At 45.6% G+C, this 23,518-nt stretch overlaps 1 protein-coding gene across 1 annotated transcript in view; it reads left to right on the top strand.

Annotated features, from left to right (window-relative positions):
* kif19 (kinesin family member 19) overlaps nt 1–23,518 on the top strand; it is a 206,476-nt gene that overhangs the window by 104,460 nt on the left and 78,498 nt on the right. Inside the window, exon 4 of the mRNA XM_078225994.1 lies at nt 14,453–14,540. Within this exon, the coding sequence (XP_078082120.1) occupies nt 14,453–14,540 (88 nt within the window). The remainder of the gene's footprint in view (nt 1–14,452; nt 14,541–23,518) is intronic.

The raw sequence follows: 23,518 nt of genomic DNA, 5'->3' as shown, positions 1-23,518 counted from the left end.
GAGGTGAAGCCACGTTCACGGTTACATGGAGCTGTTGTAAACGGCGCCGGCGTAACATCACTCCAGCGCCCCTTGAATATCTGGTGAGGGGGGGGTCCCGGAGGAAGTGCTCGCTAATGACACACTAAAATATAAAAATGAGCTTTCTGCGATGCCACACCATGTTTCGCGCCACTCCACCAGCGAGGGGCCGGTAAGACCGGAACTCGGAACCTCGCCAGAGCGAATCACACTCTCTGAATTTTAAGCGCACATCGCTTTCCCACAGACAGGAGCTGGAATTTTACCAGCACGCCCGCCCCGATTCCAGGGGCAGGCGAGGCTCGGAGGACGGCATTCTCCGTTGGCCTCAGGCGGAATTGTATGAACCTCAGGCGGATATGCCGATAAAATTGCGCCCAGAGAGTGCGGACTCAAAATCGCCCCTGGCATTTATCTTCCACCGTTTGATAATTGCTTCAGAATTATAATGTTTTCTTACTCCATAAATTCTTATCTTCTTCACCCATGTGTATAACAGAGCAGTGCACCGTGTGTGAGAAAATATGCATTATAGTTGATTAAATTTCCTAGAATACAAGAGCAGGGATATACTTCTGAGGCTGTATAAGGCTCTGGTCAGACCCCATTTGGAGTATTGTGAGCAGTTTTGGGCCCCATATCTAAGGAAGGATGTGCTGGCCTTGGAAAGGGTCCAGAGGAGGTTCACAAGAATGATCCCTGGAACGAAGAGCTTGTCGAATGAGGAACGGTTGAGGACTCTGGGTCTGTATTTGTTGGAGTTTAGAAGGATGAGGGGGGATCTTATTGAAAGTTACAGGATACTCTGAGGTCCGGATAGAGTGGACATGGAGAGGATGTTTCCACTAGTAGGAAAAACTAGAACCCAAAGGCACAACCTCAGGCTAAAGGGACGATCCTTTAAAACAGAGATGAGGAGGAATTTCTTCAGCCAGAGAGTGGTGAATCTGTGAAACTCTGCTGCAGAAGGCTGTGGAGGCCAGGTCATTGAGTGTCTTTAAGACAGAGATAGATAGGTTCTTGATTGATAAGGGGACCAGAGGTTATGGGGAAAAGGCAGGAGAATGGGGGAGAAAAAAAATCAGACATGATTGAATGGCGAAGCAGACTCGATGGGCCGAGTGGCCTAATTCTGCTCTTATGTCTTATGGTCTTAAGGTCTAAATGTCTGAAACAAGTGCAAGCTACTTTTCTTGGGAATTTTAAAGGACGGAAATTGGATTCTCTGTATTTCTTACAGATAATGTCTCACTGAGGAGAAAGCTTCATTTCAAGGAAGCTTCATTTCATTAGTATGAGCTCGGAAGGTTTGGAGATGCATCTCAGGGATGCCTGACTAGATAATACCTTCGTGTCTGGAACATCTATTGTAGCACACGCCGGGCTTTTTTTCATATTTTGTGTTCTATTCTTCCCAGAGATCAAATATAGATTGGTTACTGCTGTGAATGTTGTTGTCAATAATGTTCAGAAAGAATGAACGTGTGGCAAGAAAATTGAGGGGAATTTCAGAAAAGCAAAAATGAAACAATAACAACATCTATACAGCACCTTCAGTGCAGCAAAACGCCCCAACACAGTTCACAGGAACGGTGTCCAACAAGATTTTACCCCCAGCTGCATAAGGGACAGCAGCTACATAAGGGACCCCCACGGTGGCACAGTGGTTAGCACTGCTGCCTCACAGCGCCAGGGACCCGGGCTCGATTCCCGGCTTGGGTCACTGTCTGGACATTCTCCCCGCATCTGTGTGGGTTTCCTCCGGGTGCTCCGGTTTCCTCCCACAGTCTGAAAGACGTGCTGGTTAGGTGCATTGACCCGAACAGGCGCCAGAGTGTGGCGACTAGGGGAATTTCGCAGTAACTTCATTGCAGTATTAATGTAAGCCTTACTTGTGACTAATAAATAAACTTTACTTTAGCTATGACTGTAACACTAGATTCTGCGCTCTCTCCTTTCCTTCTCTATGAACGGTATGCTTTGTCTGTAAACGCAAGAAACAATACTTTTCACTGTATACCAATACATGTGACAATAATGAATCAAATCAAATCAAATCAAATCAAATAGACCATCGTCTCCATCGACCATCGTCGATGGAGATGGGAGAGGTTCCGGAGGATTGGAGGATTGCAGATGTGGTCCCTATATTCAAGAAAGGGAACAGGGACAGCCCGGGAAATTACCGACCGGTGAGTCTAACCTCAGTGGTTGGTAAGTTGATGGAGAGGATCCTGAGAGACAGGATTTATGATCATCTAGAGAAGTTTAGTATGATCAAAAGTAGTCAGCACGGCTTTGTCAAGGGCAGGTCGTGCCTTACGAGCCTGGTTGAGTTCTTTGAAAATGTGACCAAACACATTGACGAAGGAAGAGCGGTGGATGTGGTCTATATGGACTTCAGCAAGGCGTTCGATAAGGTCCCCCATGCAAGACTTCTTGAGAAAGTGAGAGGGCATGGGATCCAAGGGGCTGTTGCCTTGTGGATCCAGAACTGGCTTGCCTGCAGAAGGCAGAGAGTGGCTGTGGAGGGGTCTTTCTCTGCATGGAGGTCAGTGACCAGTGGAGTGCCCCAGGGATCTGTTCTGGGACCCTTGCTGTTTGTCATTTTCATAAATGACCTGGATGAGGAAGTGGAGGGATGGGTTGGTAAGTTTGCTGACGACACCAAGGTAGGTGGTGTTGTGGATAGTTTGGAGGGATGTCAGAAGTTGCAGCGAGACATAGATAGAATGCAAGACTGGGCGGAGAAGTGGCAGATGGACTTCAACCCGGATAAGTGTGTAGTGATCCATTTTGGCAGATCCAATGGGATGAAGCAGCAGTATAATATGAAGGGTACCATTCTTAGCAGTGTAGAGGATCAGAAGGACCTTGGGGTCCGGGTCCATAGGACTCTTAAATCGGCCTCGCAGGTGGAGGATGCGGTCAAGAAGGCGTACGGCGTACTAGCCTTCATTAATCGAGGGATTGAGTTTAGGAGTCGGGAGATAATGCTGCAGCTTTATAGGACCCTGGTTAGACCCCACTTGGAGTACTGCGCGCAGTTCTGGTCACCTCATTACAGGAAAGATGTTGAAGCCATTGAAAGGGTGCAGAGGAGATTTACAAGGATGTTGCCTGGATTGGGGGGCATGCCTTATGAGGATAGGTTGAGGGAGCTTGGTCTCTTCTCCCTGGAGAGACGAAGGATGAGAGGTGACCTGATAGAGGTTTACAAGATGTTGAGAGGTCTGGATAGGGTAGACTCTCAGAGGCTATTTCCAAGGGCTGAAATGGTTGCTACGAGAGGACACAGGTTTAAGGTGCTGGGGGGTAGGTACAGAGGAGATGTCAGGGGTAAGTTTTTCACTCAGAGGGTGGTGGGTGAGTGGAATCGGCTGACGTCGTTGGTGGTGGAGGCAAACTCGTTGGGGTCTTTTAAGAGACTTCTGGATGAGTACATGGGATTTAATGGGATTGAGGGCTATAGATAGGCCTAGAGGTAGGGATATGATCAGCGCAACTTGTGGGCCGAAGGGCCTGTTTGTGCTGTGGCTTTCTATGTTCTATGTTCTAAAGCTTAGCTACAGAGGTGAGTTTTGAGGAGTGTCTTAGAGGAGAAAAAGAGAGACTGAAAGGTTTAAGGAAGGAGTTTGAGGGCATTGGCAGCTTAAGGTACAGCCGACAAAGGTGAAGGAAATTAGAACGGAAAAAGTTTTTATCGGGTTCATGGCACTGTACTAAAAATGACAAAGGAGGCGGAATATCTTGAACTGAATGTTGGAGCACCAGTTAATTGGGTGGTTTTGAGCTGAAACTCACAGCTTCCTGGCATTTGCTGGAGGGTGTGTTTTGTCAACACTCAGTTGAATTGCCGGAGATAATGCTATTCTGTGACTGAATATTTCATTTGGGTGTATGAAAAGCAGACTTGGCTGCTTCATATTGCCACAAGCTGATCTTCCATGGACTGATAGCGAGCAGAATTGACAGCAGTAGTAAATCTGCAACTCTGAGTTCCCTCCTCCTCCAGCTGAGATGCTGAATTGTATTGAATCATTCATGTATCGAAATGGGTAAGAGGAAAATTGAAGACAAATTAAAAAGCAAGAATTTGTTTAAAGATTGTGTTATCTTGGAGATCTGGGCTGCAAATTAGCTCGATTTTCTCTAGCTTTCTAGTTCTAAAACTAAAAGCAGCCATGGTGCCCACGCCAGGGAGGCACAAAGGTAAGTATAGCCCCTGAGTGGTGAGGGACATGCTCAGGCAGTGTCCTGGCGCTGTCTGCTGGCACCCTGACACTGCCAAACTGGCACCCCGATGATTGTTGTGAGGTGGCACGCCCCGATGCCTGAGTGGAGCAGGAAGAGCCCTAATGCTTGTAGTGGTGAGGAAGGGGTGGGGGGAAAGAGAGAGAGCTTGAGGGGGGGCGTCCTGAGAGGTGGGAGATAGTGACCTCATTTTTGTGACGGGGGATGCCTTAGAAGGGGGTGGCGGGGGGGAGGGGGGGCGGGGGGATTGCCCCGATGCCTGGGAGGGGGCAGGATGCGTGAGAGGAGGAGGAGTGAGGGGGGTGTCTGAGAAGGGGCAAGGGATGGAGTGCACTGATGCTTATGAGTGGGGGGTGAGGGGGGGGTGGTGGAAACGATGCTTGTGAAGGGGGTTGCACCGATGGTTATGAGGGGGAGGGGGTGCGGTGCCCTGAAGCTTGTCCTCCTTGTCCATGGGGGCAGCAGGGGTGCGGGGGAAGGGGTGGGTGGGTGGGGACAGCTTGCCTCCTGGACTTGCGGGCTGTCCTGTCTGGAGACAATACACATCTCTTTAACCTGTGCTTAATGCTCCCTCCACCCACATTGTCTGTATCTTTAAGATCTGGTTGGCTGTAGGGATTCGCATTCTAATCAGTATTCGGTAACTTGATTTTGTGTCTCTGTACCCTGTTTGAGAGCACATTTCCACTCCATTTGACGAAGGAGCAGCGCTCCGAAAGCTAATGGTATTTGCTACCAAATAAACCTGTTGGACTTTAACCTGGTGTTGTTAAAACTCTTACTGTGTTCACCCCAGTCCAACGCCGGCATCTCCACATCTATGAGATTATTCAGTTGGTTTTGTGATAGGAGCAGTAGGCTTGCGACTAGGGCAGAGGAGGGAATATTGAGTATATGTTCCGTGGATCTGGACCTGTTAGACAAAACGACACTGATATTTAACATTTTTAAACACTCTTTTGCAGGATTTGGTATTGCTGCATTTATTGTCCATCCTTAATTGCCCTTTGAGAAGGTGGTGCTGAGTCACCTTGTTGAACCCGCTGCAGTCCATGTAGTGTAGGAACACCCACTGTGCTGTTAGGAAGGAAGTTCCAGGATGTTGGCCCAGTTGACAGTGAAAGAGCAGCTTTCAAGAAAGACCAAAGGCTGGAACAAAATAAAGAAACCTAAAACATCACATTAGAGAGAAATGCCTAATGGAAGATGCAAGGCAGCAACATGTAGCTGCTGTCACAGATATGCTTTGGTTTAGTAAATCAGGCACAACATCAGGCTGTCGAGTATCAGATGTTCTGAAGTTTGTCATTATTGTCTCCCTAGTACAGGGTACCAAGCTGCAAATAAAATCTAAAACCCACTTTATAAAAATCTACAGACCATGATGGGTTTAATGTATTGGCAATTTCTAACAAATCTTTGAAATAAATACAAAAAAATGAAACAAGCCAGTCGTTTGGGAGGAGTGAAATTGATCAAACCAGAACCTTCACAGGAAGACGGCGAGGTACCTCCCAGAAATCAGAGCAAGGAAAAATAAGATGAGTTTTTTAAATCTATATGAGCAATTAATTAGCATATAGAATTGCAGATGTGTTGCTTTCCTTCAATGAGATGCATAAAATTTCTGCTGTAAGTGCATGTATAATTATCTATACTTTATCTCATGCATTGGGCGGAATCTTCCAATATGTTTTCAAAATGTCAGTTTCAGCAAGAAAATCGGAGAGAATCCCACCAACCATTGCATCTTCAGACACTTAAAAAAAATTCTCATGAATTTCACGCTGCCCTCGTAGCAACCTGCGTCTGGTTTGCTCACCCTGGCATCACCTGAGCTCAGTAATCAGGCGGATGCACCATTTAAACATCTTCCTAGCACTTGTTCCAAGTCCAATCGGGAGGAATGGCAGCCAGGAAAAGAACCCCTAGGTTCTCAGAAGCAACCCTGACCAAGATCTGCAGGGGGTGGAGCAGAGGTGGAACATACTGTCCCTGGCACAGGCAGACAGCCTGCCAGCGAGGTCACCAGCCTTGCCTGGGAGGCAGCGGCAGCGTGAGTGAGCGCCAGCTCATTGAATAAGAGGAATCCAGTGCCGGAAAAAGATCAATGACCACCTTCTTGCCGCCAGGGTAAGTCACCCTTTCCATTGTCACAAGCAGCCACTCACACACCCATCACACCTCCACAGGGAGCTCACTCACAGACTCCTCACCAAGTCCCACCACTTGCCCTCCCACAACCCCCTGACCACTCGCAATAGCTCCTCTCCTTGTCACATCCCTGCTCCCACAAATGAACCACACATGCCAGGCATCATTCCTATCTAACCCAGCACCCGTCCCGCCGACACCCTTCCCATCTGTCTCACTGCAGGACAAAGCTGTATCTCATTGCAGGACAAGCTGTATCTCATTGCAGGACAAAGCTGTATCTCATTGCAGGACAAAGCTGTATCTCACTGCAGGACAAGCTCTACCTCATTGCAGGACAAGCTCTGTCTCATTGCAGGACAAGCTCTGTCTCATTGCAGGACAAGCTCTGTCTCATTGCAGGACAAGCTCTGTCTCATTGCAGGGCAAGCTCTGTCTCATTGCAGGACAAGCTCTATCTCATTGCAGGACAAGCTCTATCTCATTGCAGGGCAAGCTCGAGTACAATCAGTGTGAGGGACACAGTTGGCCAGAGCCATGTCCGAAATGAGGACCCACACTCGATTCGGGGAAAGAGCCCTGAAGCTGGCCGGTGAGGAGCAGGACCGCACCTGTGCTGAGGGCGAGGTCGGGCAAGAGACAAAAGTGGGAATCCTCTACAAATTCAGCCATGAGACCAACCTCACGTGAGTTATATTTCTGCCATCCTTATGCCTCTGCCATGCACTAATGCCATCTTGCTTCTCTTGCAGGTCAATCAGTTGACCAGCCAGACCCATCCTCTCGGCCATTTGAGACTGCGGATCAAAGGATCTCCAAGAAACATATCTCAGACATTAGCATGGAAGAGGCACCTCAGCTGTCATCCGCACCCTGCACCAACGCAGATACTTGTACCTCGGTGGGAATAATGAGTAGGCAAGCTTCTGAGTCACATGACGTGTGAGCACCCCACAGCTGATGGTCCACAGCAAGCGGAGGCAGGGAAATCCCAGGGATCCGGCATTTGCAGGGATGCTGGAGCCCAGGACTCCACTGATTACACCCTGAGGCTGGTGGAAATGCAAAGGCAGAGTTGTGAACATCAAGAAGGAATGATGTGGAGATGCCGGTGTTGGACTGGGGCGGGCACAGTAAGAGGTCTCACAACACCAGGTTAAAGAGGTGCTCTCTTTAGCCTGTGCTTAACTCTCTCACCACTCGCATTGTCCTCACACTGTAATGCACTTATGCTGGTTTAATGCTGGCTACAGTAAGAAATCTCACAACACCAGGTTAAAGAGGTGCTCTCTTTAGCCTGTGCTTAACTCTCTCTCCACTCGCATTGTCCTCACACTGTAATGCACTTATGCTGGTTTAATACTGGCTACCAGGCCAGCACCCAACACCTCCCAGAAAATAACGGGGCCCGCACCAGGGCATTAACCAATCCACCCCCCCCACCCAACCCAACCCAAGATGGACTTATCTGGTTCCCCCACACCCTCTCCAATGCCCCCCTCCATTGGACTCTCTGTTGGGTATTGGCGACCTGCACGCTTACCTCTGATATCCCCCTCGAAGGCGAGGTCACCATCTTCACGTTTTTATGGAACTGTTGTAAACTGCGCTGATGTGACGTCACGTCGGCAAGGTTTGAATATTGAATTTGAATAAAAGGAAGTGATAGTTGGGGGGCTAATCATATTCTAAAATATTAAAATGAGCTTCCCGAGCTGGAACCGTGTTGTGTGTCACTGGCGAGAGTCTTGGAAAATTTGGAATTAAGATCTCGCCGGCGAGAATCCTGTTTCCCGACTCTCAGAAGATTTGGGGCCCTTGTTGCTGTTTACATTGATGTCGAACGTGGACTCAAAATCCAATGTTTATGTAACAAATTTACTTGTTAGTTTAAAATGAATGTGATACTTTGTAGTTTATTGAGGACCAGAATTCCATTTATGGAGATGTAAAAATGGTTCCAATATCTTTAAAGGAATTGCTGACCACTTTGTGCTGCTGCATTTCGACTCCTGTCTCTGCTGAGCTGCGGATTTGAGTCTCAAATATGCTACAATAGGGAAAAAATGTATCTGAAGGACCTGGGTTTCCTGTTCATTGCCCTGGTTGTGTCACCAAATGTTTTAGCTGAATAGTAAGGCTAATGGAAACACTTCACAAGACATGGGGAAATGGGACTCAGTTATGAGTGTAATCAAAATCGCAAATGTCAAGGAAAGATCCAAAACTGTAACCGTGGCATTGACTTGTCTTTGACTTGAAACAATTATCTGGGAAAAGCATTTTTGTTGTGTGAAAACAGTATCATTTTTTGGTTCCAGAAAGAGGGAAGTAGGATTTTTGCAAAGAGATGACATTATAATCATCTAACACAATGTATCATTCCAGTTGGGATAAGGCAATATCAGAATCTTCCCATTTTAAACCATGATATCAAACCTTAAAAAAAAATACAGTCGTCACTCTAGGTTTTCCGTGCTCCCTCATTAATTGAGCCATGTTCTGCGGGGAAGGGAACCACTAAAATAAAAGCCAAATACTGCGGATGCTGTAATCCGAAACCAAACACAAAATACTGGAAAAGCCTCAGCAGGTCTGGCAGCATCTGTGGAGAGAGAAAATCGAGTTCACGTTTCGAGTCTGTATGACTCTTCTTCAGGGCTGTTTTAACCGTTGTTGTGGAAGGGAACCACTCTCTGCTCCAGAGACACCTTAGAATCATATAATCCCTACAGTGCAGAAGGAGGCCATTTGGCCCATCGAGTCTGCACCGACCACAATCCCAACCAGGCCCTATTCCTGTAACCCCACATATTTACCCTGTAATCTCCTGACACCAGGGTCAATTTAGCATAGCCAATCAACCTAACCCACACATCTTTGCTGACCCAAAACCACATTTCCAACATCAGATGTGCTTGTGGGAGCTGGGCTTTCTGTTCTCCAGACAGAGGTTGAACACTCCCCCCCACCCCCCCATCCCCCTCACCCCCCTTCCCCCCCCCCCCCCTTCCCCCCCCCTCCTCCCCCCCCCCCCCCTCCTCCCCCCCCCCCCCCCCCTCCTCCCGCCCCCCCCCCCCCCCCCCAGTTTGGGAGACACTACAAGAGCCCCCAGAAAGCTTTCTGTAACTGGTGAAATGGACGATTAATGAGCTGCCTTTTCAAACCAAATTGTCTTATGTGGAATCAGAGGAATCGTTGGCTGGTAGATGCTTCACATCAAGTGCGATAATGACTTTCAGAAGTAGCAGCGTCATATAAACCATTAACCCATCATTTTCTAATTGCCAATAGTAATTTTAGCCGGCTGTCCAACCGCTGCAAGTATGGTAATACCATTACATTCTCCAATAACAGATATATTTTTAAATGCAGAATTGGGAAACAAAGTCCACACACATTCATCATCATTTTAGCAATGACTGATTTTTAACATTTCAGTAGTGGAAGTGAAGTACTGTTAGTCACTCTCTTGGTGGATCTGTTTATATTCAGCGGGTACACTGTCAATGGAATGCTGTGTTATTGAATCTGTTTCCTTGGATTGTTACCGGCTCGAGGAAGGTGACCAGAGATGGAAAACGTGATGATGATTGTGTTTCACATTCACTGCACTGCAGCTCCTGTTACAATCTCAGACCAATGAGGTGTAATCAGACTCAGAGCCTGCCTTAGCATTGATTTCAACCAGTACTTACAGGCGGGACTAGGAGAAAGTGAATGGTTAATCTACTGATCCTGATGGAAAAAGTAGTGTCTGCTGAAATAAACATCAAATTTGACTTTCATCCAAAATTGCTGGGAGATTAGATTCCCCAAGGTTAACCTCTGCCTCTTTTTTTAGAACCTGTTATGTCTTTCGGTTCAGCTGAAAGATGTATAAATCAAAAGAGATGTTTGTTTTCTAGTGATGTTGTAATTTTTTTTTGATCAGCCTTTAAATATTCATTTTTGTTCATGAACATTGGGCGGCACGGTGGCACAGTGGTTAGCGCTGCTGCCTCACAGCTCCAGGGACCTAGGGTTCGATTTTCAGCTTGGGTCACTGTCTGTGTTTGCACATTCTCCCCGTACCTGTGTGGGTTTCCTCCGGGTGCCCCGGTTTCTTCCTGCGTGGGTTAGGTGGATTGGCCATGCTAAATTGCCCCTTAGCATCCCAGGATTTGTATGTTAGAGGGATTAGCAGGGTAAATATGTGGGGTTTCGGGGCTAGGGCCTGGGTGGGATTGTTGTCGGTGCAGACTCAATGGGCCGAATGGCCTCCTGCACTGCAGTGTTTCTATGGTTCTATGATCATGGGCCTGTACATCAAGCTGGTCATCTCTTCACTGCATGGACACCTTTTGAAACCTGATTCTGGATGGAAATTTTCAGCGACTGCCCCTTATCGTCCCTAATGAAAACACATTGAGTTATGTTCATTGCGTCGTACTGTTTACCTCCACACGGAGACCTGAGGCTGCCAGAAGGTTCTGATCCACTAGCACTTCCCCGACACCTTCATGCTGCAAATGAACCGTCATAAAAGCAGTGCGAAGTTGATGTTTTTGAACTCTGTTAAGAAGTGTTTGAACCATTGTACCGAAGAGGACAATATTTAAATTGTGGAAACCTTGACAACTCCCGGTGGCACACTGTTGAGCTCAGAAGAGGTAATTCTGTGCTGGACGGCCATTCATGGTTGTTGTTTGCTGGCAGCAAACATTTGTAACAGCTCCACTGAATAGTGAAGCGGTAAGCCACACATTTCGGCTGACCCCTGATCTGTAATTCATAACTCCTCTGGGTTCCCGAAGGAAATTGAGGCCATCCAGCGGTGTGTCTCAGCAGATGCGAATAAATGGTTTCTGCAGGTTCAATCAGTAAGCAAATGTTTTTCGCTCTAATCGTATAGCACAGTTTATAGAGCACAGGGGTGATGTGTGCTTGTTCTTCCCCTAGACCACGCTGGGGCCACACGGTGGCACCCTGCCTCACAGCGCCAGGGACCCTGGTTCGATTCCCGGCTTGGGTTACTGTCTGTGCGGAGTTTGCACATTCTCCCCGTGTCTGCGTGGGTTTCCTCCAGGTGCCCCGGTTCCCTCCCACAGCCCAAAGATGTGCGGGTTAGGTGGATTGGCCATGATAAATTGCCCCTTAGTGACAGGGGTATTAGCAGGGTAAATGCATAGGGGCATAGGGCCTGGGTGGGATTGTGGGATGGGCTGAATGGCCTCCTTCTGCACTGTAGAATTCTATGACTCTACAGTTAAAGATTATTTATTAGTCACAAGTAGGCTTACATTAACACTGCAATGAAGTTACTATGAAATTCCCCTAGTTGCCACACTTTGGCACCTGTTCGTGTCAATGCACCTAACCAGCACGTCTTTCAGACTGTGGGAGCTAACTGGAGCACCCGGAGGAAACCCACACAGACATGGGGAGAATTTGCAAACTCCACACACACAAACAGTGACCCAAGCCGGGAATCGAACCCGGGTCTCTGGTGCTGTGAGACAGCAGTGCTAACCACTGTGCCACCGTGCCGCCCCAGGTAATGCAACTCACCTGAAGAGTTTTTTTTAACCCTTTGAGTACCAGCAGCCCATTGTGTTTGTCAAGCTAGGTTTTTAATTATTGTCCAACACCTTCCTGGAACATTTCTATGTCAAAGCTTATGTTTCAAAGTTCAAGACACAAAAAGCAAAGATCACTTCATTATCATCAATTGCCATCTTGCAGTGATCACAATAAAATGTGACTATGTGTACAACCAAAATTTTCCCAAGTCCCACTGATAATGTATACACACCCGCACACTTTATTCCTCCCCCAAACTCCCTTACCCCTCTCCTCAAAAATACTCCAATCCTCCTCCTCGTCTTACTCTTATCTCTCACTTCTTTCTCCCCTCTCTCATTCCCCCTCCTATTCTTCTTTTTCCCCTTCTCCCTTTAACTGTCCCCTTTATCGCGCTCCCCCCCCCCCCCCCCCCCCCTCCATCGTCCCCCCATCTCCTTAACTCACCGCTCTCCTCCCACCACCAGGGCTAGTGGAAACTGGAATTGTTTTGAATGCACTGAGGTAGCTCTCAGCGCGACATTTAAGGGTGGCACAGTGGTTAGCACTGCTGCCTCATGCGTCAGGGACCTGGGTTCAATTCCGGCCTTGGGTGACTGTGTGGAGTTTGCACATTCTCCTCCTGTCTGCATGAGGTTCACACATTCTCCCCGTGTCTGTGTGAGCTTCCTCAGGGTGCTCCAGTTTCCTCCCACACTCCAAAGATGTGCTTAGGTGGATTGGTCATGCTAAATTGCCCTATAGTGTCGGGGGATTAGCAGGGTGAATACGTGGGGTTACGGGGATAGGGCCTGAGTGGAATTGTCGGTGCCGGCTCAATGGGCTGAATGGCCTCCTTCTGCATTGTAGGGATTCTATGATTTTAATTGTCTGAAACATTCGGTTTTGGTTCCCCTAGCTGAAAATTTTGACATATATTTTTGCTTTCATGGCCACTCAATTCTCAATTAGATTTCAATATCAATAATTCTAATTTGATATCAAATTTGTTAGAACACTCAAAGCTATCCCAGTTTCCAGTTAGCCCTGTAAACAGAAATCTTCAGTTGTTGGTGGGAGGAGATGGGGAAGGAGAAGATGGGAAAGGAGGAAGGGGGAAAGGAGAATAGGAGGGGGAAAGAAGGAGGGGAGAAAGAAGTGAGAGACGACGGGGACGAGGATAAGAGGGTTTTTGAGAAGGGGATAGATAAGGAGGTTTAGGGAAAGGAATAAAGTGTGTGGGTGTGCATACTTAATCAGTGGAACTTGGGAAAATTTTGGCTGTACATATGGTCACATATTGTTGTGATCACAGAAGGATGGCAGATGATGACAATGATGTCAGTTGATAACTATCATTTGCCCTTGCGAGTATGTTTCTGTGTGAAAGTGACAGCTGAACGGTCAGTTCTGAGTGAAAATGAAATGGAGTGACAGTCAAATGACTGTTTGTGAGTGCAAGTGATATTAAATTATAACAAAAGTTGCAGCATTTGAGAACAATTGATGTGAAGTGATTGCAAAATGATTGCAATTGAGTGCAGTTGACATCAAATGAAAACTTGAAAGCAAATGATGCCAAATGATATAAAAATTTTCAGATAGGGAAGACAGCTTTAATAAAAACAACAAACTTCATTCTAAATAATATTTCTGTCACAACCAAAACACAAAAAAAACATGTAAGCTAAGTTTCTTATTTGCATTTTGTTGATATATTTAAAAGTTTTGAACAGAAATTACTGATATCAAAATATGAAGCTATCATTCTATAAGCATAAAAACTATCTCTGGCAAATCGCTGGTTCGCGTAAAGTATTGCTTGTTAAATATATGCTCATATAGAAGACTTATACTTATCTTATGTACACCCATTTCTGGCTGCAGTATTTATAAAGTTTTCTAATGCTTTCTATGAGATTAAAATGAAGTGGCAGCACGGTGGCACAGTGGTTAGCACCAGAGACCCGGGTTCGATTCCCGGCTTGGGTCACTGTCTGTGTGGAGTTTGCACATTTTCCCCGTGTTTGCGTGGGTTTCCTCTGGGTGCTCCAATTAGCTCCCACAGAATGAAAGACGTGCTGGTTAGGTGCATTGACCCGAACAGGTGGCAACTAGGGGAATTTCACAGTAACTTCATTGCAGTGTTAATGTAAGCCTACTTGTGACTAATAAATAAACTCTGGGTGCTCCGGTTTCCTTCCATAGTCCAAAGATGTGCGGGTTAAATGCATTGGCCATGCTAAATTGCCTCTTAGTGTCGGGGGCTAGCTCGGTTAAATGCATGGGGTTTATGGGGATAGGGCCTGGACAGGATTATGGTCAGTGCAGATTCAAAGGGCTGAATGGCCTCCTTCTGCACTGTAGGATTCTATGATTCATGAAGTATATAAAAACATTTTATTTGGTGATGTGGATTCATGATAGGCAGAAGGGCCTTGCTGTGTGCTTTTTAATTAACTCAGATTCTTATCTTTTCAAGGATGATGTATACCGCGCTACCACCAAGGGTCTGATTGAGGGCATTATTTCAGGGTACAATGCCACAGTTTTTGCCTATGGACCGACAGGTGAGTAGCAAGTTCATTTCAGAGCCATGGTTTGCAGAAACAGCACTGTTTAAATCATTAGCATTTACAGTAAAAAATTAAAATATTGAGACTGATTATTCCTGTTTTGAAATAGAACTTGATAAATTATTCTCGAACAGTTTAATTTATTCTGCTTGTGTCTACGGGTGCAGTTCCATTTATTATCTAATCTTATCCTGCATGGTCCAGTAGTTCAATTAAGTTTGTCTAATGGCAATGACCTTATCTTTCGAAGCAAAGGCTTTCAATTATTCAGCCGATGAAACATGAATGCTATTATTAATGGCAGTTGTCGATATTCCCACACAATTAAACTGTTAACCCAAAAATCTCATCCTAATGCTTATCTCACTTTTAAATGGATATTGCATAAGCACAATAAATGCTAAGAGGAGACACCAGTCTAAATGAAAACCTATTGCACTATATTTTGGGTCATGTAATCTTCCTGTACTAAGGACAGTAACAACAGATACGGCACTCTCTGTGAACGGTATGGGTCTCATTAAATCCAGCTTGTCCAGGCATTCCAGTTCCGATTTTATTTTTTCCAAGAGGGAGTATGGAACAGGTCTCACTCTAAAATACTTAGGCTTAGCATTGGGGTCGACAGAGATCTTAGCTTTGGCTTCCCTTATTTTTCAAAGCCCTTTCTGATGACTTTGTAAATTCAGTCTGATGTTTTGGAGCCAATCTTTCTCCGTAAGGTTAGCTCCTTGTCCCTGTACAATGATGAGTGGGAGTTGAGCCGACTGCTCTCTGTAAGTCACTAGGGTCACGGTGGTGCCCTTTATCTGCGATGGTTCCCCCGTGTAGGTGGCCAGCCTGTTTTCTAAGTTCAGCAGTTGAATACCAGCCGAGAGGCGATTATAAGTTTGCTCCCCGATAACAGAGACCAGGTGGCCATTTATTCACAATCCCACCATTATGGAGGCAATCTTTGCCATGGAGATGCGAGTTAATTGCAATATCCCTGTTCCTGGTTGTGAGCATACCTGCAAGGTACGTCCAATACAGGCCTTGGCCTCTTTTCAAAATAGCATGCATTTTAGCTCTCCTTGTATCTTTGCCTCGGTTGTTGTCTCCTGCAGCACTTGCAGTAGTCTACTGTCTGGCATCTATAACCTTCTGGAAAATGCTCCCTCAGGGTGAGATTCTCCAGCCATGTGTACACCAAGACTGGAAATTCCTGCCCGACCTCAACAGATTTTAAATGGTCCGCTGAGTTCTCTGTTTCACCCACTATAATTCGCACAGTGGGCAAGACGGGAGACTTTTGGCCTCGGAGTCTGAAGGGTGCCTTTCCTTGATGTGAGGTAATGCATTTTGGAAAGTCTAATATAGATAGGAAATATACAGTAAATGGCAGAACCCTTAAGAGTCTTGATAGGCAGAGGGATCTGGGTGTACAGGTACACAGGTCACTGAAAGTGGCAACGCAGGTGGACAAGGTAATCAAGAAGGCATACGGCATGCTTGCCTTCATCGGCCAGGGCATTGAGTTTAAAAATTGGCAAGTCATGTTGCAGCTTTATAGAATCTTAGTTGGGCCGCACTTGGAATATTGTGTTCAATTCTGGTCGCTGCACTACCAGAAAGATGTGGAGGCTTTGGAGAGGGTACAGAAAAGATTTACCAGGATGTTGCCTGGCATGGAGGGCATTAGCTATGAGGAGAGGTTGGAGAAACTTGGTTTGTTCTCACTAGAACGACGGAGGTTGAGGGCGACCTGATAGAAGTCTACAAGATTATGAGAGGCATGGACAGAGTGGATAGTCAGAAGCTTTTTCCCAGGGTGGAAGAGTCAATTACTAGGGGGCATAGGTTTGAGGTGCGAGGGGCAAGGTTTAAAGGAGATGTACGAGGCACGTTTTTTACTTCAGAAGCAAATGCGTTGATTTAGCTCATTGGACAGGCCAAGAAGACTAGTGCAATGTTAGATGGGATCAGCTATTTACTAGGACTGTTGAATCTCACTTGATCTTTGCTTAAGTGGGAGAGAAGTAATACTCATCGCATTGCACTTGTAGAAACATTGGTAGTACACACTAGAGCTACAGGGTGGTTCTTGAAATATTGCACGTATTATTGCAGTTGTGATTTTTAAAACTCCTGATTTTTACAAGTAGTACATTTCAGTTGTTGGAATGCAAATCAGTCTTTATAACTTCCTTTGAGTTCTCAGTATGTTACTAATTCATTAATAATGTATCAATTACTTTCTAGGCCATTATCACAAAGAACTGTAATCTGTGTTTAATAAATGTTAATTTTAGCATTCAGCTGTCACTGTAATCACCTCCAGTCATTCAACCCTCCTGCGATATCTGTGTTCCTCCAATTCTGGTCTCCCGTGCATCCCTGATTATCATCACTCCATCGTTGGTGGCTTTTTTTTCCCGCTGCCTCAGCCTGGAGTTCCAGAATTATCTCCATACACCTTACCCCCTCTCCACTTTATTTTCCTCTTCTTTTAAGACACATCTTAAGGAGCACAGTGGCATTTTGTCAATTTTGAAAGTCTGATCGCTAAGCGTACTGAACTACTGGTGAAGAAATGTGGCCAATTACATTAATCCGGACAGGAGGAGACCAAAGGAGACCATTCATTATTATTTTGAGTCTAAGGACCATGAGACTGAAATTAATCTATCAGTTCAAAGTGAAGTGTACAATATCCCTCGACCACTAATTGCTGGCTAATAAAATTACAATGTAAATTTTTCAAATGTTTGCACCTGCAACCCCCCACTACAATCACATTTTTATTTGTGAAATTCATTTAGTTTTCACGGGGTGTGCAGCAGCAACAGGGGTGGCACAGTGGTTAGCACTGCTACCTCACAGCACCAGGGAACCAGGTTCAATTCCCTGCTTGGGTCACTGTATGTGCGGAGTTTGCACATTTTCCCTGTGTCTGCGTGGGTTTCCTCCGGGTGCTCCGGTTTCTTCCCATAGTCCGAAAGACGAGCTGGTTAAGTGCATTGGCCATGCTGAATTCTCCCTCAGTGTACCCGTACAGGTGCCAGAGTGTGGTGACTAGGGGACTTTCACAGTAACTTCATTGCAGTGTTAATGTGGGCCTACTTGTGACACTAATAAATAAATAAATTTTAAACCCAGCATTTAAACCCACCCACAGGTCACTCACCAGTCCAAAGATCTCCTTTATATGGTTTGGTGGCAAACTTGGTTCAGCAATGCTCCTTGGAAGCAGCTTGGGACATTTTGCTGTATTAAGGATGTCTTTGTCTCAAGATTTTAAGTACACAGATAAGGTCAAAACATCCCTTGGAATGTTACAGAATCTTTAACTGATCATCTGAATTTGCATTTGCATATTCCCCATAAATCATTGTTTACCTCACCTGATTGATGGAGGATCTAATAGTGCTGGACACGACCTTTTCAAGGTTAAATTAATTCATATCTTCTGCTGATTTATGTGCATAATGGAACTAGTTCTCAATTGGATAAAACAATTTATTTTTTAATCTTGTGGTGCCATTCCAATACCACAGTTAGCTAACTAAAAAGTTCAAAGTTTAAGTTTATTTATTAGTGTCACAGGTAGGCCTTCATTAATACCGCAATGAAGTCACTGTGAAAATCCCCTAGTCGCCACACTCCGGCGTCTGTTCGGGTACACTGTGGGAGAATTTAGCATGGCCAATGCACCTAACCTGCATATCTTTGGACTGCGGGAGGAAACCGGAGCATCCCCGGAGAAAACCCACGCAGACATGGGGAGAATGTGCAAACTCCGCACAGACAGTGATCCAAGTCGGGAATTGAACCCTCTGCAAGCATGCTGGATTATCTAGTGAGAAAAATTGGCTGTGCAGCCTGCTTACTACATGTCGGTTTTCTCACCTGAGCCAGCACTCTGAGCTGAGAATGGAAAATTCTGCCCCCATGAATCAATTGTGGTAAAAACCCATCTGGTTCACTGATGTCCTTTAGGGAAGGAAATCTGCCGTCCCTACCTGGTCTGACCTACATGTGACTCCAGATTCACAGCAAATGTGGTTGACTCTTAAGTGCCCTCTGAAATGGCCTAGCAAACCACTCAGTTGAAGGACAATTAATGCTGGCCCCGACAGTGACATCCACATCCCATGAATGAATAAAAAAAAGTTTACTTATTTGGCTTTACCACATCCGAGCAGTACAGTCAACCATTTCAAGTCCCATTAGCTCACAACTAATAGTGTCACAAACAACTGAACATTTGACAAAAGAAATACCAGCTGAATCTCTCTACTGTTATTTTCTAACAAACTAAACTAGAAAAAATGGTCTGAGAGTCCCCTGTTGTTTCGGGGGTAGATGGAAACAATTTCTTCATGTGGGGGAGTTGAAAATAAGTGGGCATAAGATTAATTTAATTACAGATAGGCCAATCAGGGATGACACCAGGGAAACACTTCAGACAAAGGGTAGTGGAAAGCGAGATCAATTGAAAATTTCAAAACTGAGATTGATATATTGAGTATAAAAATTCACAGGTCATGCTGCAGCTGTATAGAACCTTAGTTAGGCCTCATTTAGAATATTGTGTACAATTCTGGTTGCCATACTACCAGAAGGATGTGGATGCTTTGGAGAGGGTACAGAAGAGGTTTACCAGGATGTTACCTGGTCTGGAGGGTATTAGCCAAGAGGAGAGGTTGGATAAACTTGGTTTGTTCTCATTGGAACAACGGAGGTTGAGGGATGACCTGATAGAGGTTTACAAGATTATGAGTGGCATGGACAGAGTGGATCGTCAGATGCTTTTTCCTAGGGTAGAAAAGTCAAGTACTAGGAGACATAGCTTTAAAGTGCATGGGGAAAAGTTTAGAGGAGATGTGCGAGGCAAGTTTTTTACACAGAGGGTGGTGAATGTCTGGAACGCGCTGCCTGGGGAGGTGGTGGGAGCAGGTACGATAGCGGCATTTAAGGAGCAACGAGATGAATACATGAATAGGATGGGAATGGAAGGATACAGTCTCCATAAGTGTATACGGTTTTAGTTAGGCAGGCATCATGATCGGCGCAGGCTTGGAGGTCCAAAGGGCCTGTTCCTGTGCTGTACTGTTCTTTAGAATCATAGAGTCATGGAGGTTTACAGCATGGAAACAGGCCCTTCGGCCCAACTTGTCCATGCCGCCCTTTTTTTTTTGTAAAACCCCTAAGCTAATCCCAATTGCCTGCATTTGGCCCATATCCCTCTATACCCATCTTATCCATGTAACTGTCTAAATGCTTTTTAAAAGATAAAATTGTACCCGCCTCTACTACTAACTCTCGCAACTTGTTCCAGACACCCACCACACACTGTGTGAAAAAATTGCCATTCTGGACACTTTTGTATCTCTCCCCTCTCGCCTTAAACCTATGCCCTCTAGTTTTAGACTCCCCTGCCTTTGGGAAAAGATATTGACTTTCTACCTTGTCTATGCCCCTCATTATTTTATAGACCTCTATAAGGTCACCCCTCAGCCTCCTACACTCCAGAGAGAAAAGTCCCAGTCTATCCAGCCTCTCCTTATAACTCACTCCATCAAGTCCTGGTAACATCCTAGTAAATATTTTCTGCATTCTTTCTAGTTTAATAATATCCTTTCTATAATAGGGTGACCAGAATTGCACACAGTATTCCAAGTGTGGCCTTACCAATATCTTGTACAACTTCAACAAGACATCCCAACTCCTGTATTCGATGTTCTGACCGATGAAACCAAGCATGCCGAATGCCTTCTTCACCACTCTGTCCACCTGTGACTCCACTTTCAAGGAGCTATGAACATGTATCCCTCGATCACTTTGTTCTGTAACTCGCCCCAACGCCCTACCATTAACTGAGCAAGTCCTGCCCTGGTTCAATCTACCAAAATGCATCACCTCGCATTTGTTTAAATTAAACTGCATCTGCCATTCGTCAGCCCATTGGCCCAATTGATCAAGATCCCATTACAATTGGAGATAACTTTCTTCACTGTCCCCTATGCCACTAATCTTGCTGTCATCTGTAAACTTACTAACCATGCTGCCTATCTTTGTTCTTTGTTCTCTTTGTTCTTGTTAGGCACAAGTACAATGGGTCACAGAACCAAAGCAAAATTTAAAAAACCAAAATTTATTCCTGCTCTGAAGTTATATGTTCCTATTTCCTGTGGAGTTCAGTCACAAGTCCGTCACAATATAATTAAATGGATGAATAGGCTTAAAGTGCATGGCATGTTTGCATGTGTGCATATACGCATGTGTTCATGTGAGAGAGAAATTTCGTTCTCCAAACTAAGCTGTGACTTCATTTTCATGTCAATTCATGGGAAGAGGTTACTTGTTCGAGTGGGTTCCCATAACAGCTATTCTGTATGAAGTTCAATGCAAGTACTTCCTACATGAATTCTGTTCAGAATTGGCAGCAGTTAGGATGGTCCTGCTGAATGGTGTGGCACAACAGCAGCGATATTGCACGCAGATTGCAGCTTCTTGGATAACATTTTGCTTTTGTTTTGAGTTTTGAAACATTTGGAAGTGGGTGACTGCAGCATATACGATCTAATTCTCTTCAGGTTTGGGAATATAAGCCTGTTAGCCCAGCATAGCCCTAAACATGCCTTTGGAATCCAAAAACAGAGGTCATTTTATACACTGTGTCAACTTGTATGTCACAGTCTACAGTACTTTGAGCTGCAGTCACTGTTGTTAAGTTGATCAATGCAGCAGTTCTACACGAAGCAACATACCACAAACAACAATGAGATGAATGACCAGTGGTTTGGCATGGTAGGTTGAGGGAAAGTTGGCCAAGGGAACTTCTTCAAACAATGTAATGCAAGCTTTAAAATCTACCTGAGGCATGGATCTCGCTTTGAATTCTCAGCCAAGACTGTGCACCCTTGATAATGCAGTATTTCCTCAGCCCTCCCTGGTGCATCAGCCTCGTTAAATGTGCTTAAGATGTTACAATGGAGCTTGAACTCATGACCTCCTCACTCCAAGGAAAGATGTGATAAGCGGACCCAGTAACAACATAAGTGCCACTAATGATAGCATTACAGTTGTAGGTTATTCAGCAGTGACATGTATAACAACTCATTACTTTGATTTAAGTCACTACCAGGTTTTGGCTACTTTCCAATTTAGAAGATAATTCTGATGATTTGTTAAATACTGCATCTCATGTGGGCTGTGTAATAAAACTGGCTTTCTCAGGAATCTTTGGCTGCATGGTGTGGCTTTTCAAACTGCCAAAAAGCACATTGGAAGTAGGTGTATTTTATGTTCTAAGTGTGCTCTAAGCATTTCATTAAGACTGTTGAAGTGGTAATCGTGTTAGATCTGAATATATTACATCAGGAGATCTCCTAAAGATGTAGCAGGATGTCACTAATGATTAGGTCCACACAAATGAGCTGAACTGAACTTGAACTGGAATAGGGCAATTTTACAATAATTTGATTAAATGCTGTGTTAATGAGAATGTTGTGGCTCCTTCCAGTTCACCCTCCACAAACCTGACTGCCACTGTTCCCCAAATTTTAAATTTTTAAATTAGTTTTACAAGATGTCGGCGTCGCTGGCTGGGCCAGTGATTTTACTCATCCTTAATTACCCATGAGAAGAAGATGGGGCACTGCCTTCTGGAACCACTGCAGTCCCTGTGGTGTGGGTACACCCACTGTGCCGTTAGGGAAGGAGTTCCAGGATTTTGACCCAGCTACAATGAAGCAACAGGATGGTGAGTGCCTTGGAGGGCAATTTCCAGGTGGTGGTGTTCCCATCTACTGCCTTCGTCCTTCGAATGGTAGGGGTCGTGGGTTTGGAATGTGCAGCCTAAGGAGCCTTAGTGAGTTCCTGCCATGCATTTTGTAGATGGTACACGTGGCTGCCACTGTTCGTTGGTGGTGGAGGGAGTGCGTGTTTGGGGAAGGGGTGCCAGTCGAGCCTTTTGAACATTATTTAATTTTGATGAAAAGGATAGTTCCTTGGTCATGCATTCATGAAAATTGATCTCCATGTCAACCTGTGTTTATGTGGGCACTTCACAAGAGAATTGGGTGCCAAGCAGGTGGAGTTCGGCCCATCGTGTCTGCGTGGGTTTCCTCCGGGTGCTCCGGTTTCCTCCCACAGTCCAAAGATGTGCGGGTTAGGTTGATTGGCCAGGTTAAAAATTGCCCCTTAGAGTCCTGGGATGTGTAGGTTAGAGGGATTAGCGGGTAAATATGTGGGGGTAGGGCCTGGGTGGGATTGTGGTCGGTGCAGACTCGATGGGCCGAATGGCCTCCTTCTGCACTGTATGGTTTCTATGATTTCTATGAGTTGGCAGAGGTGATTGAAAATGTATTCATAGTGAGAGCTTTTGAAGATGGGCAAAAAGGTGAATGGATTAAGAGTTTGCAAGGCTGAACCTGCCTTCACCTCCTCATGATATCTCAAAGAACTATACCACCAATTAAAGATGATGGGTGCGATCTAACCGGTTCACTGTGCCCGTCGATCACCGTGGTGAGCCAGGAAGATAGCGTGGGAGGACAACGCAAACCAGATTGCTATCCCCCCAACCCCTCTTTACCAGCAAGAACGGCTTTGCGCCCAGAAAGGCTGTGAAGCCTGTTAACATAAAAATGATATGATTTAAAAGCTTCTGGTTCAGCTCTGCGATTTCAGCCCTTGCCAGCGTAATGTCACGCCAGTATGAATCACTATTGCTCTGCAGTAGCGGGGACTAGGCACCATGGCCACACCGGGGGATCGAGGCCATTGAGGCCCACGGGTGGTAGGGAGCATGACTGGGCAGTGGCCATCAGACAGTACCAGCATAGCAGTACCAACCTGGTACCCTGGAAGTGCTCGGTTGGGCGCCATAAGTATGCTAGAGGCAGTGCCAAGGGGGTGGGGCCTGAGTGGGAGTGGGGCTATGATAGGTGGGGTATGCACAATGACTGGAAGCTTATGCGAAGGGG

The sequence above is a fragment of the Mustelus asterias genome, chromosome 12 (assembly GCF_964213995.1).
Source record: "Mustelus asterias chromosome 12, sMusAst1.hap1.1, whole genome shotgun sequence".
NCBI classification, from domain to species: domain Eukaryota; kingdom Metazoa; phylum Chordata; class Chondrichthyes; order Carcharhiniformes; family Triakidae; genus Mustelus; species Mustelus asterias.
Note: the sequence above shows the minus strand (reverse complement) of the source record. Positions and strands in the feature narration are given on the sequence as shown.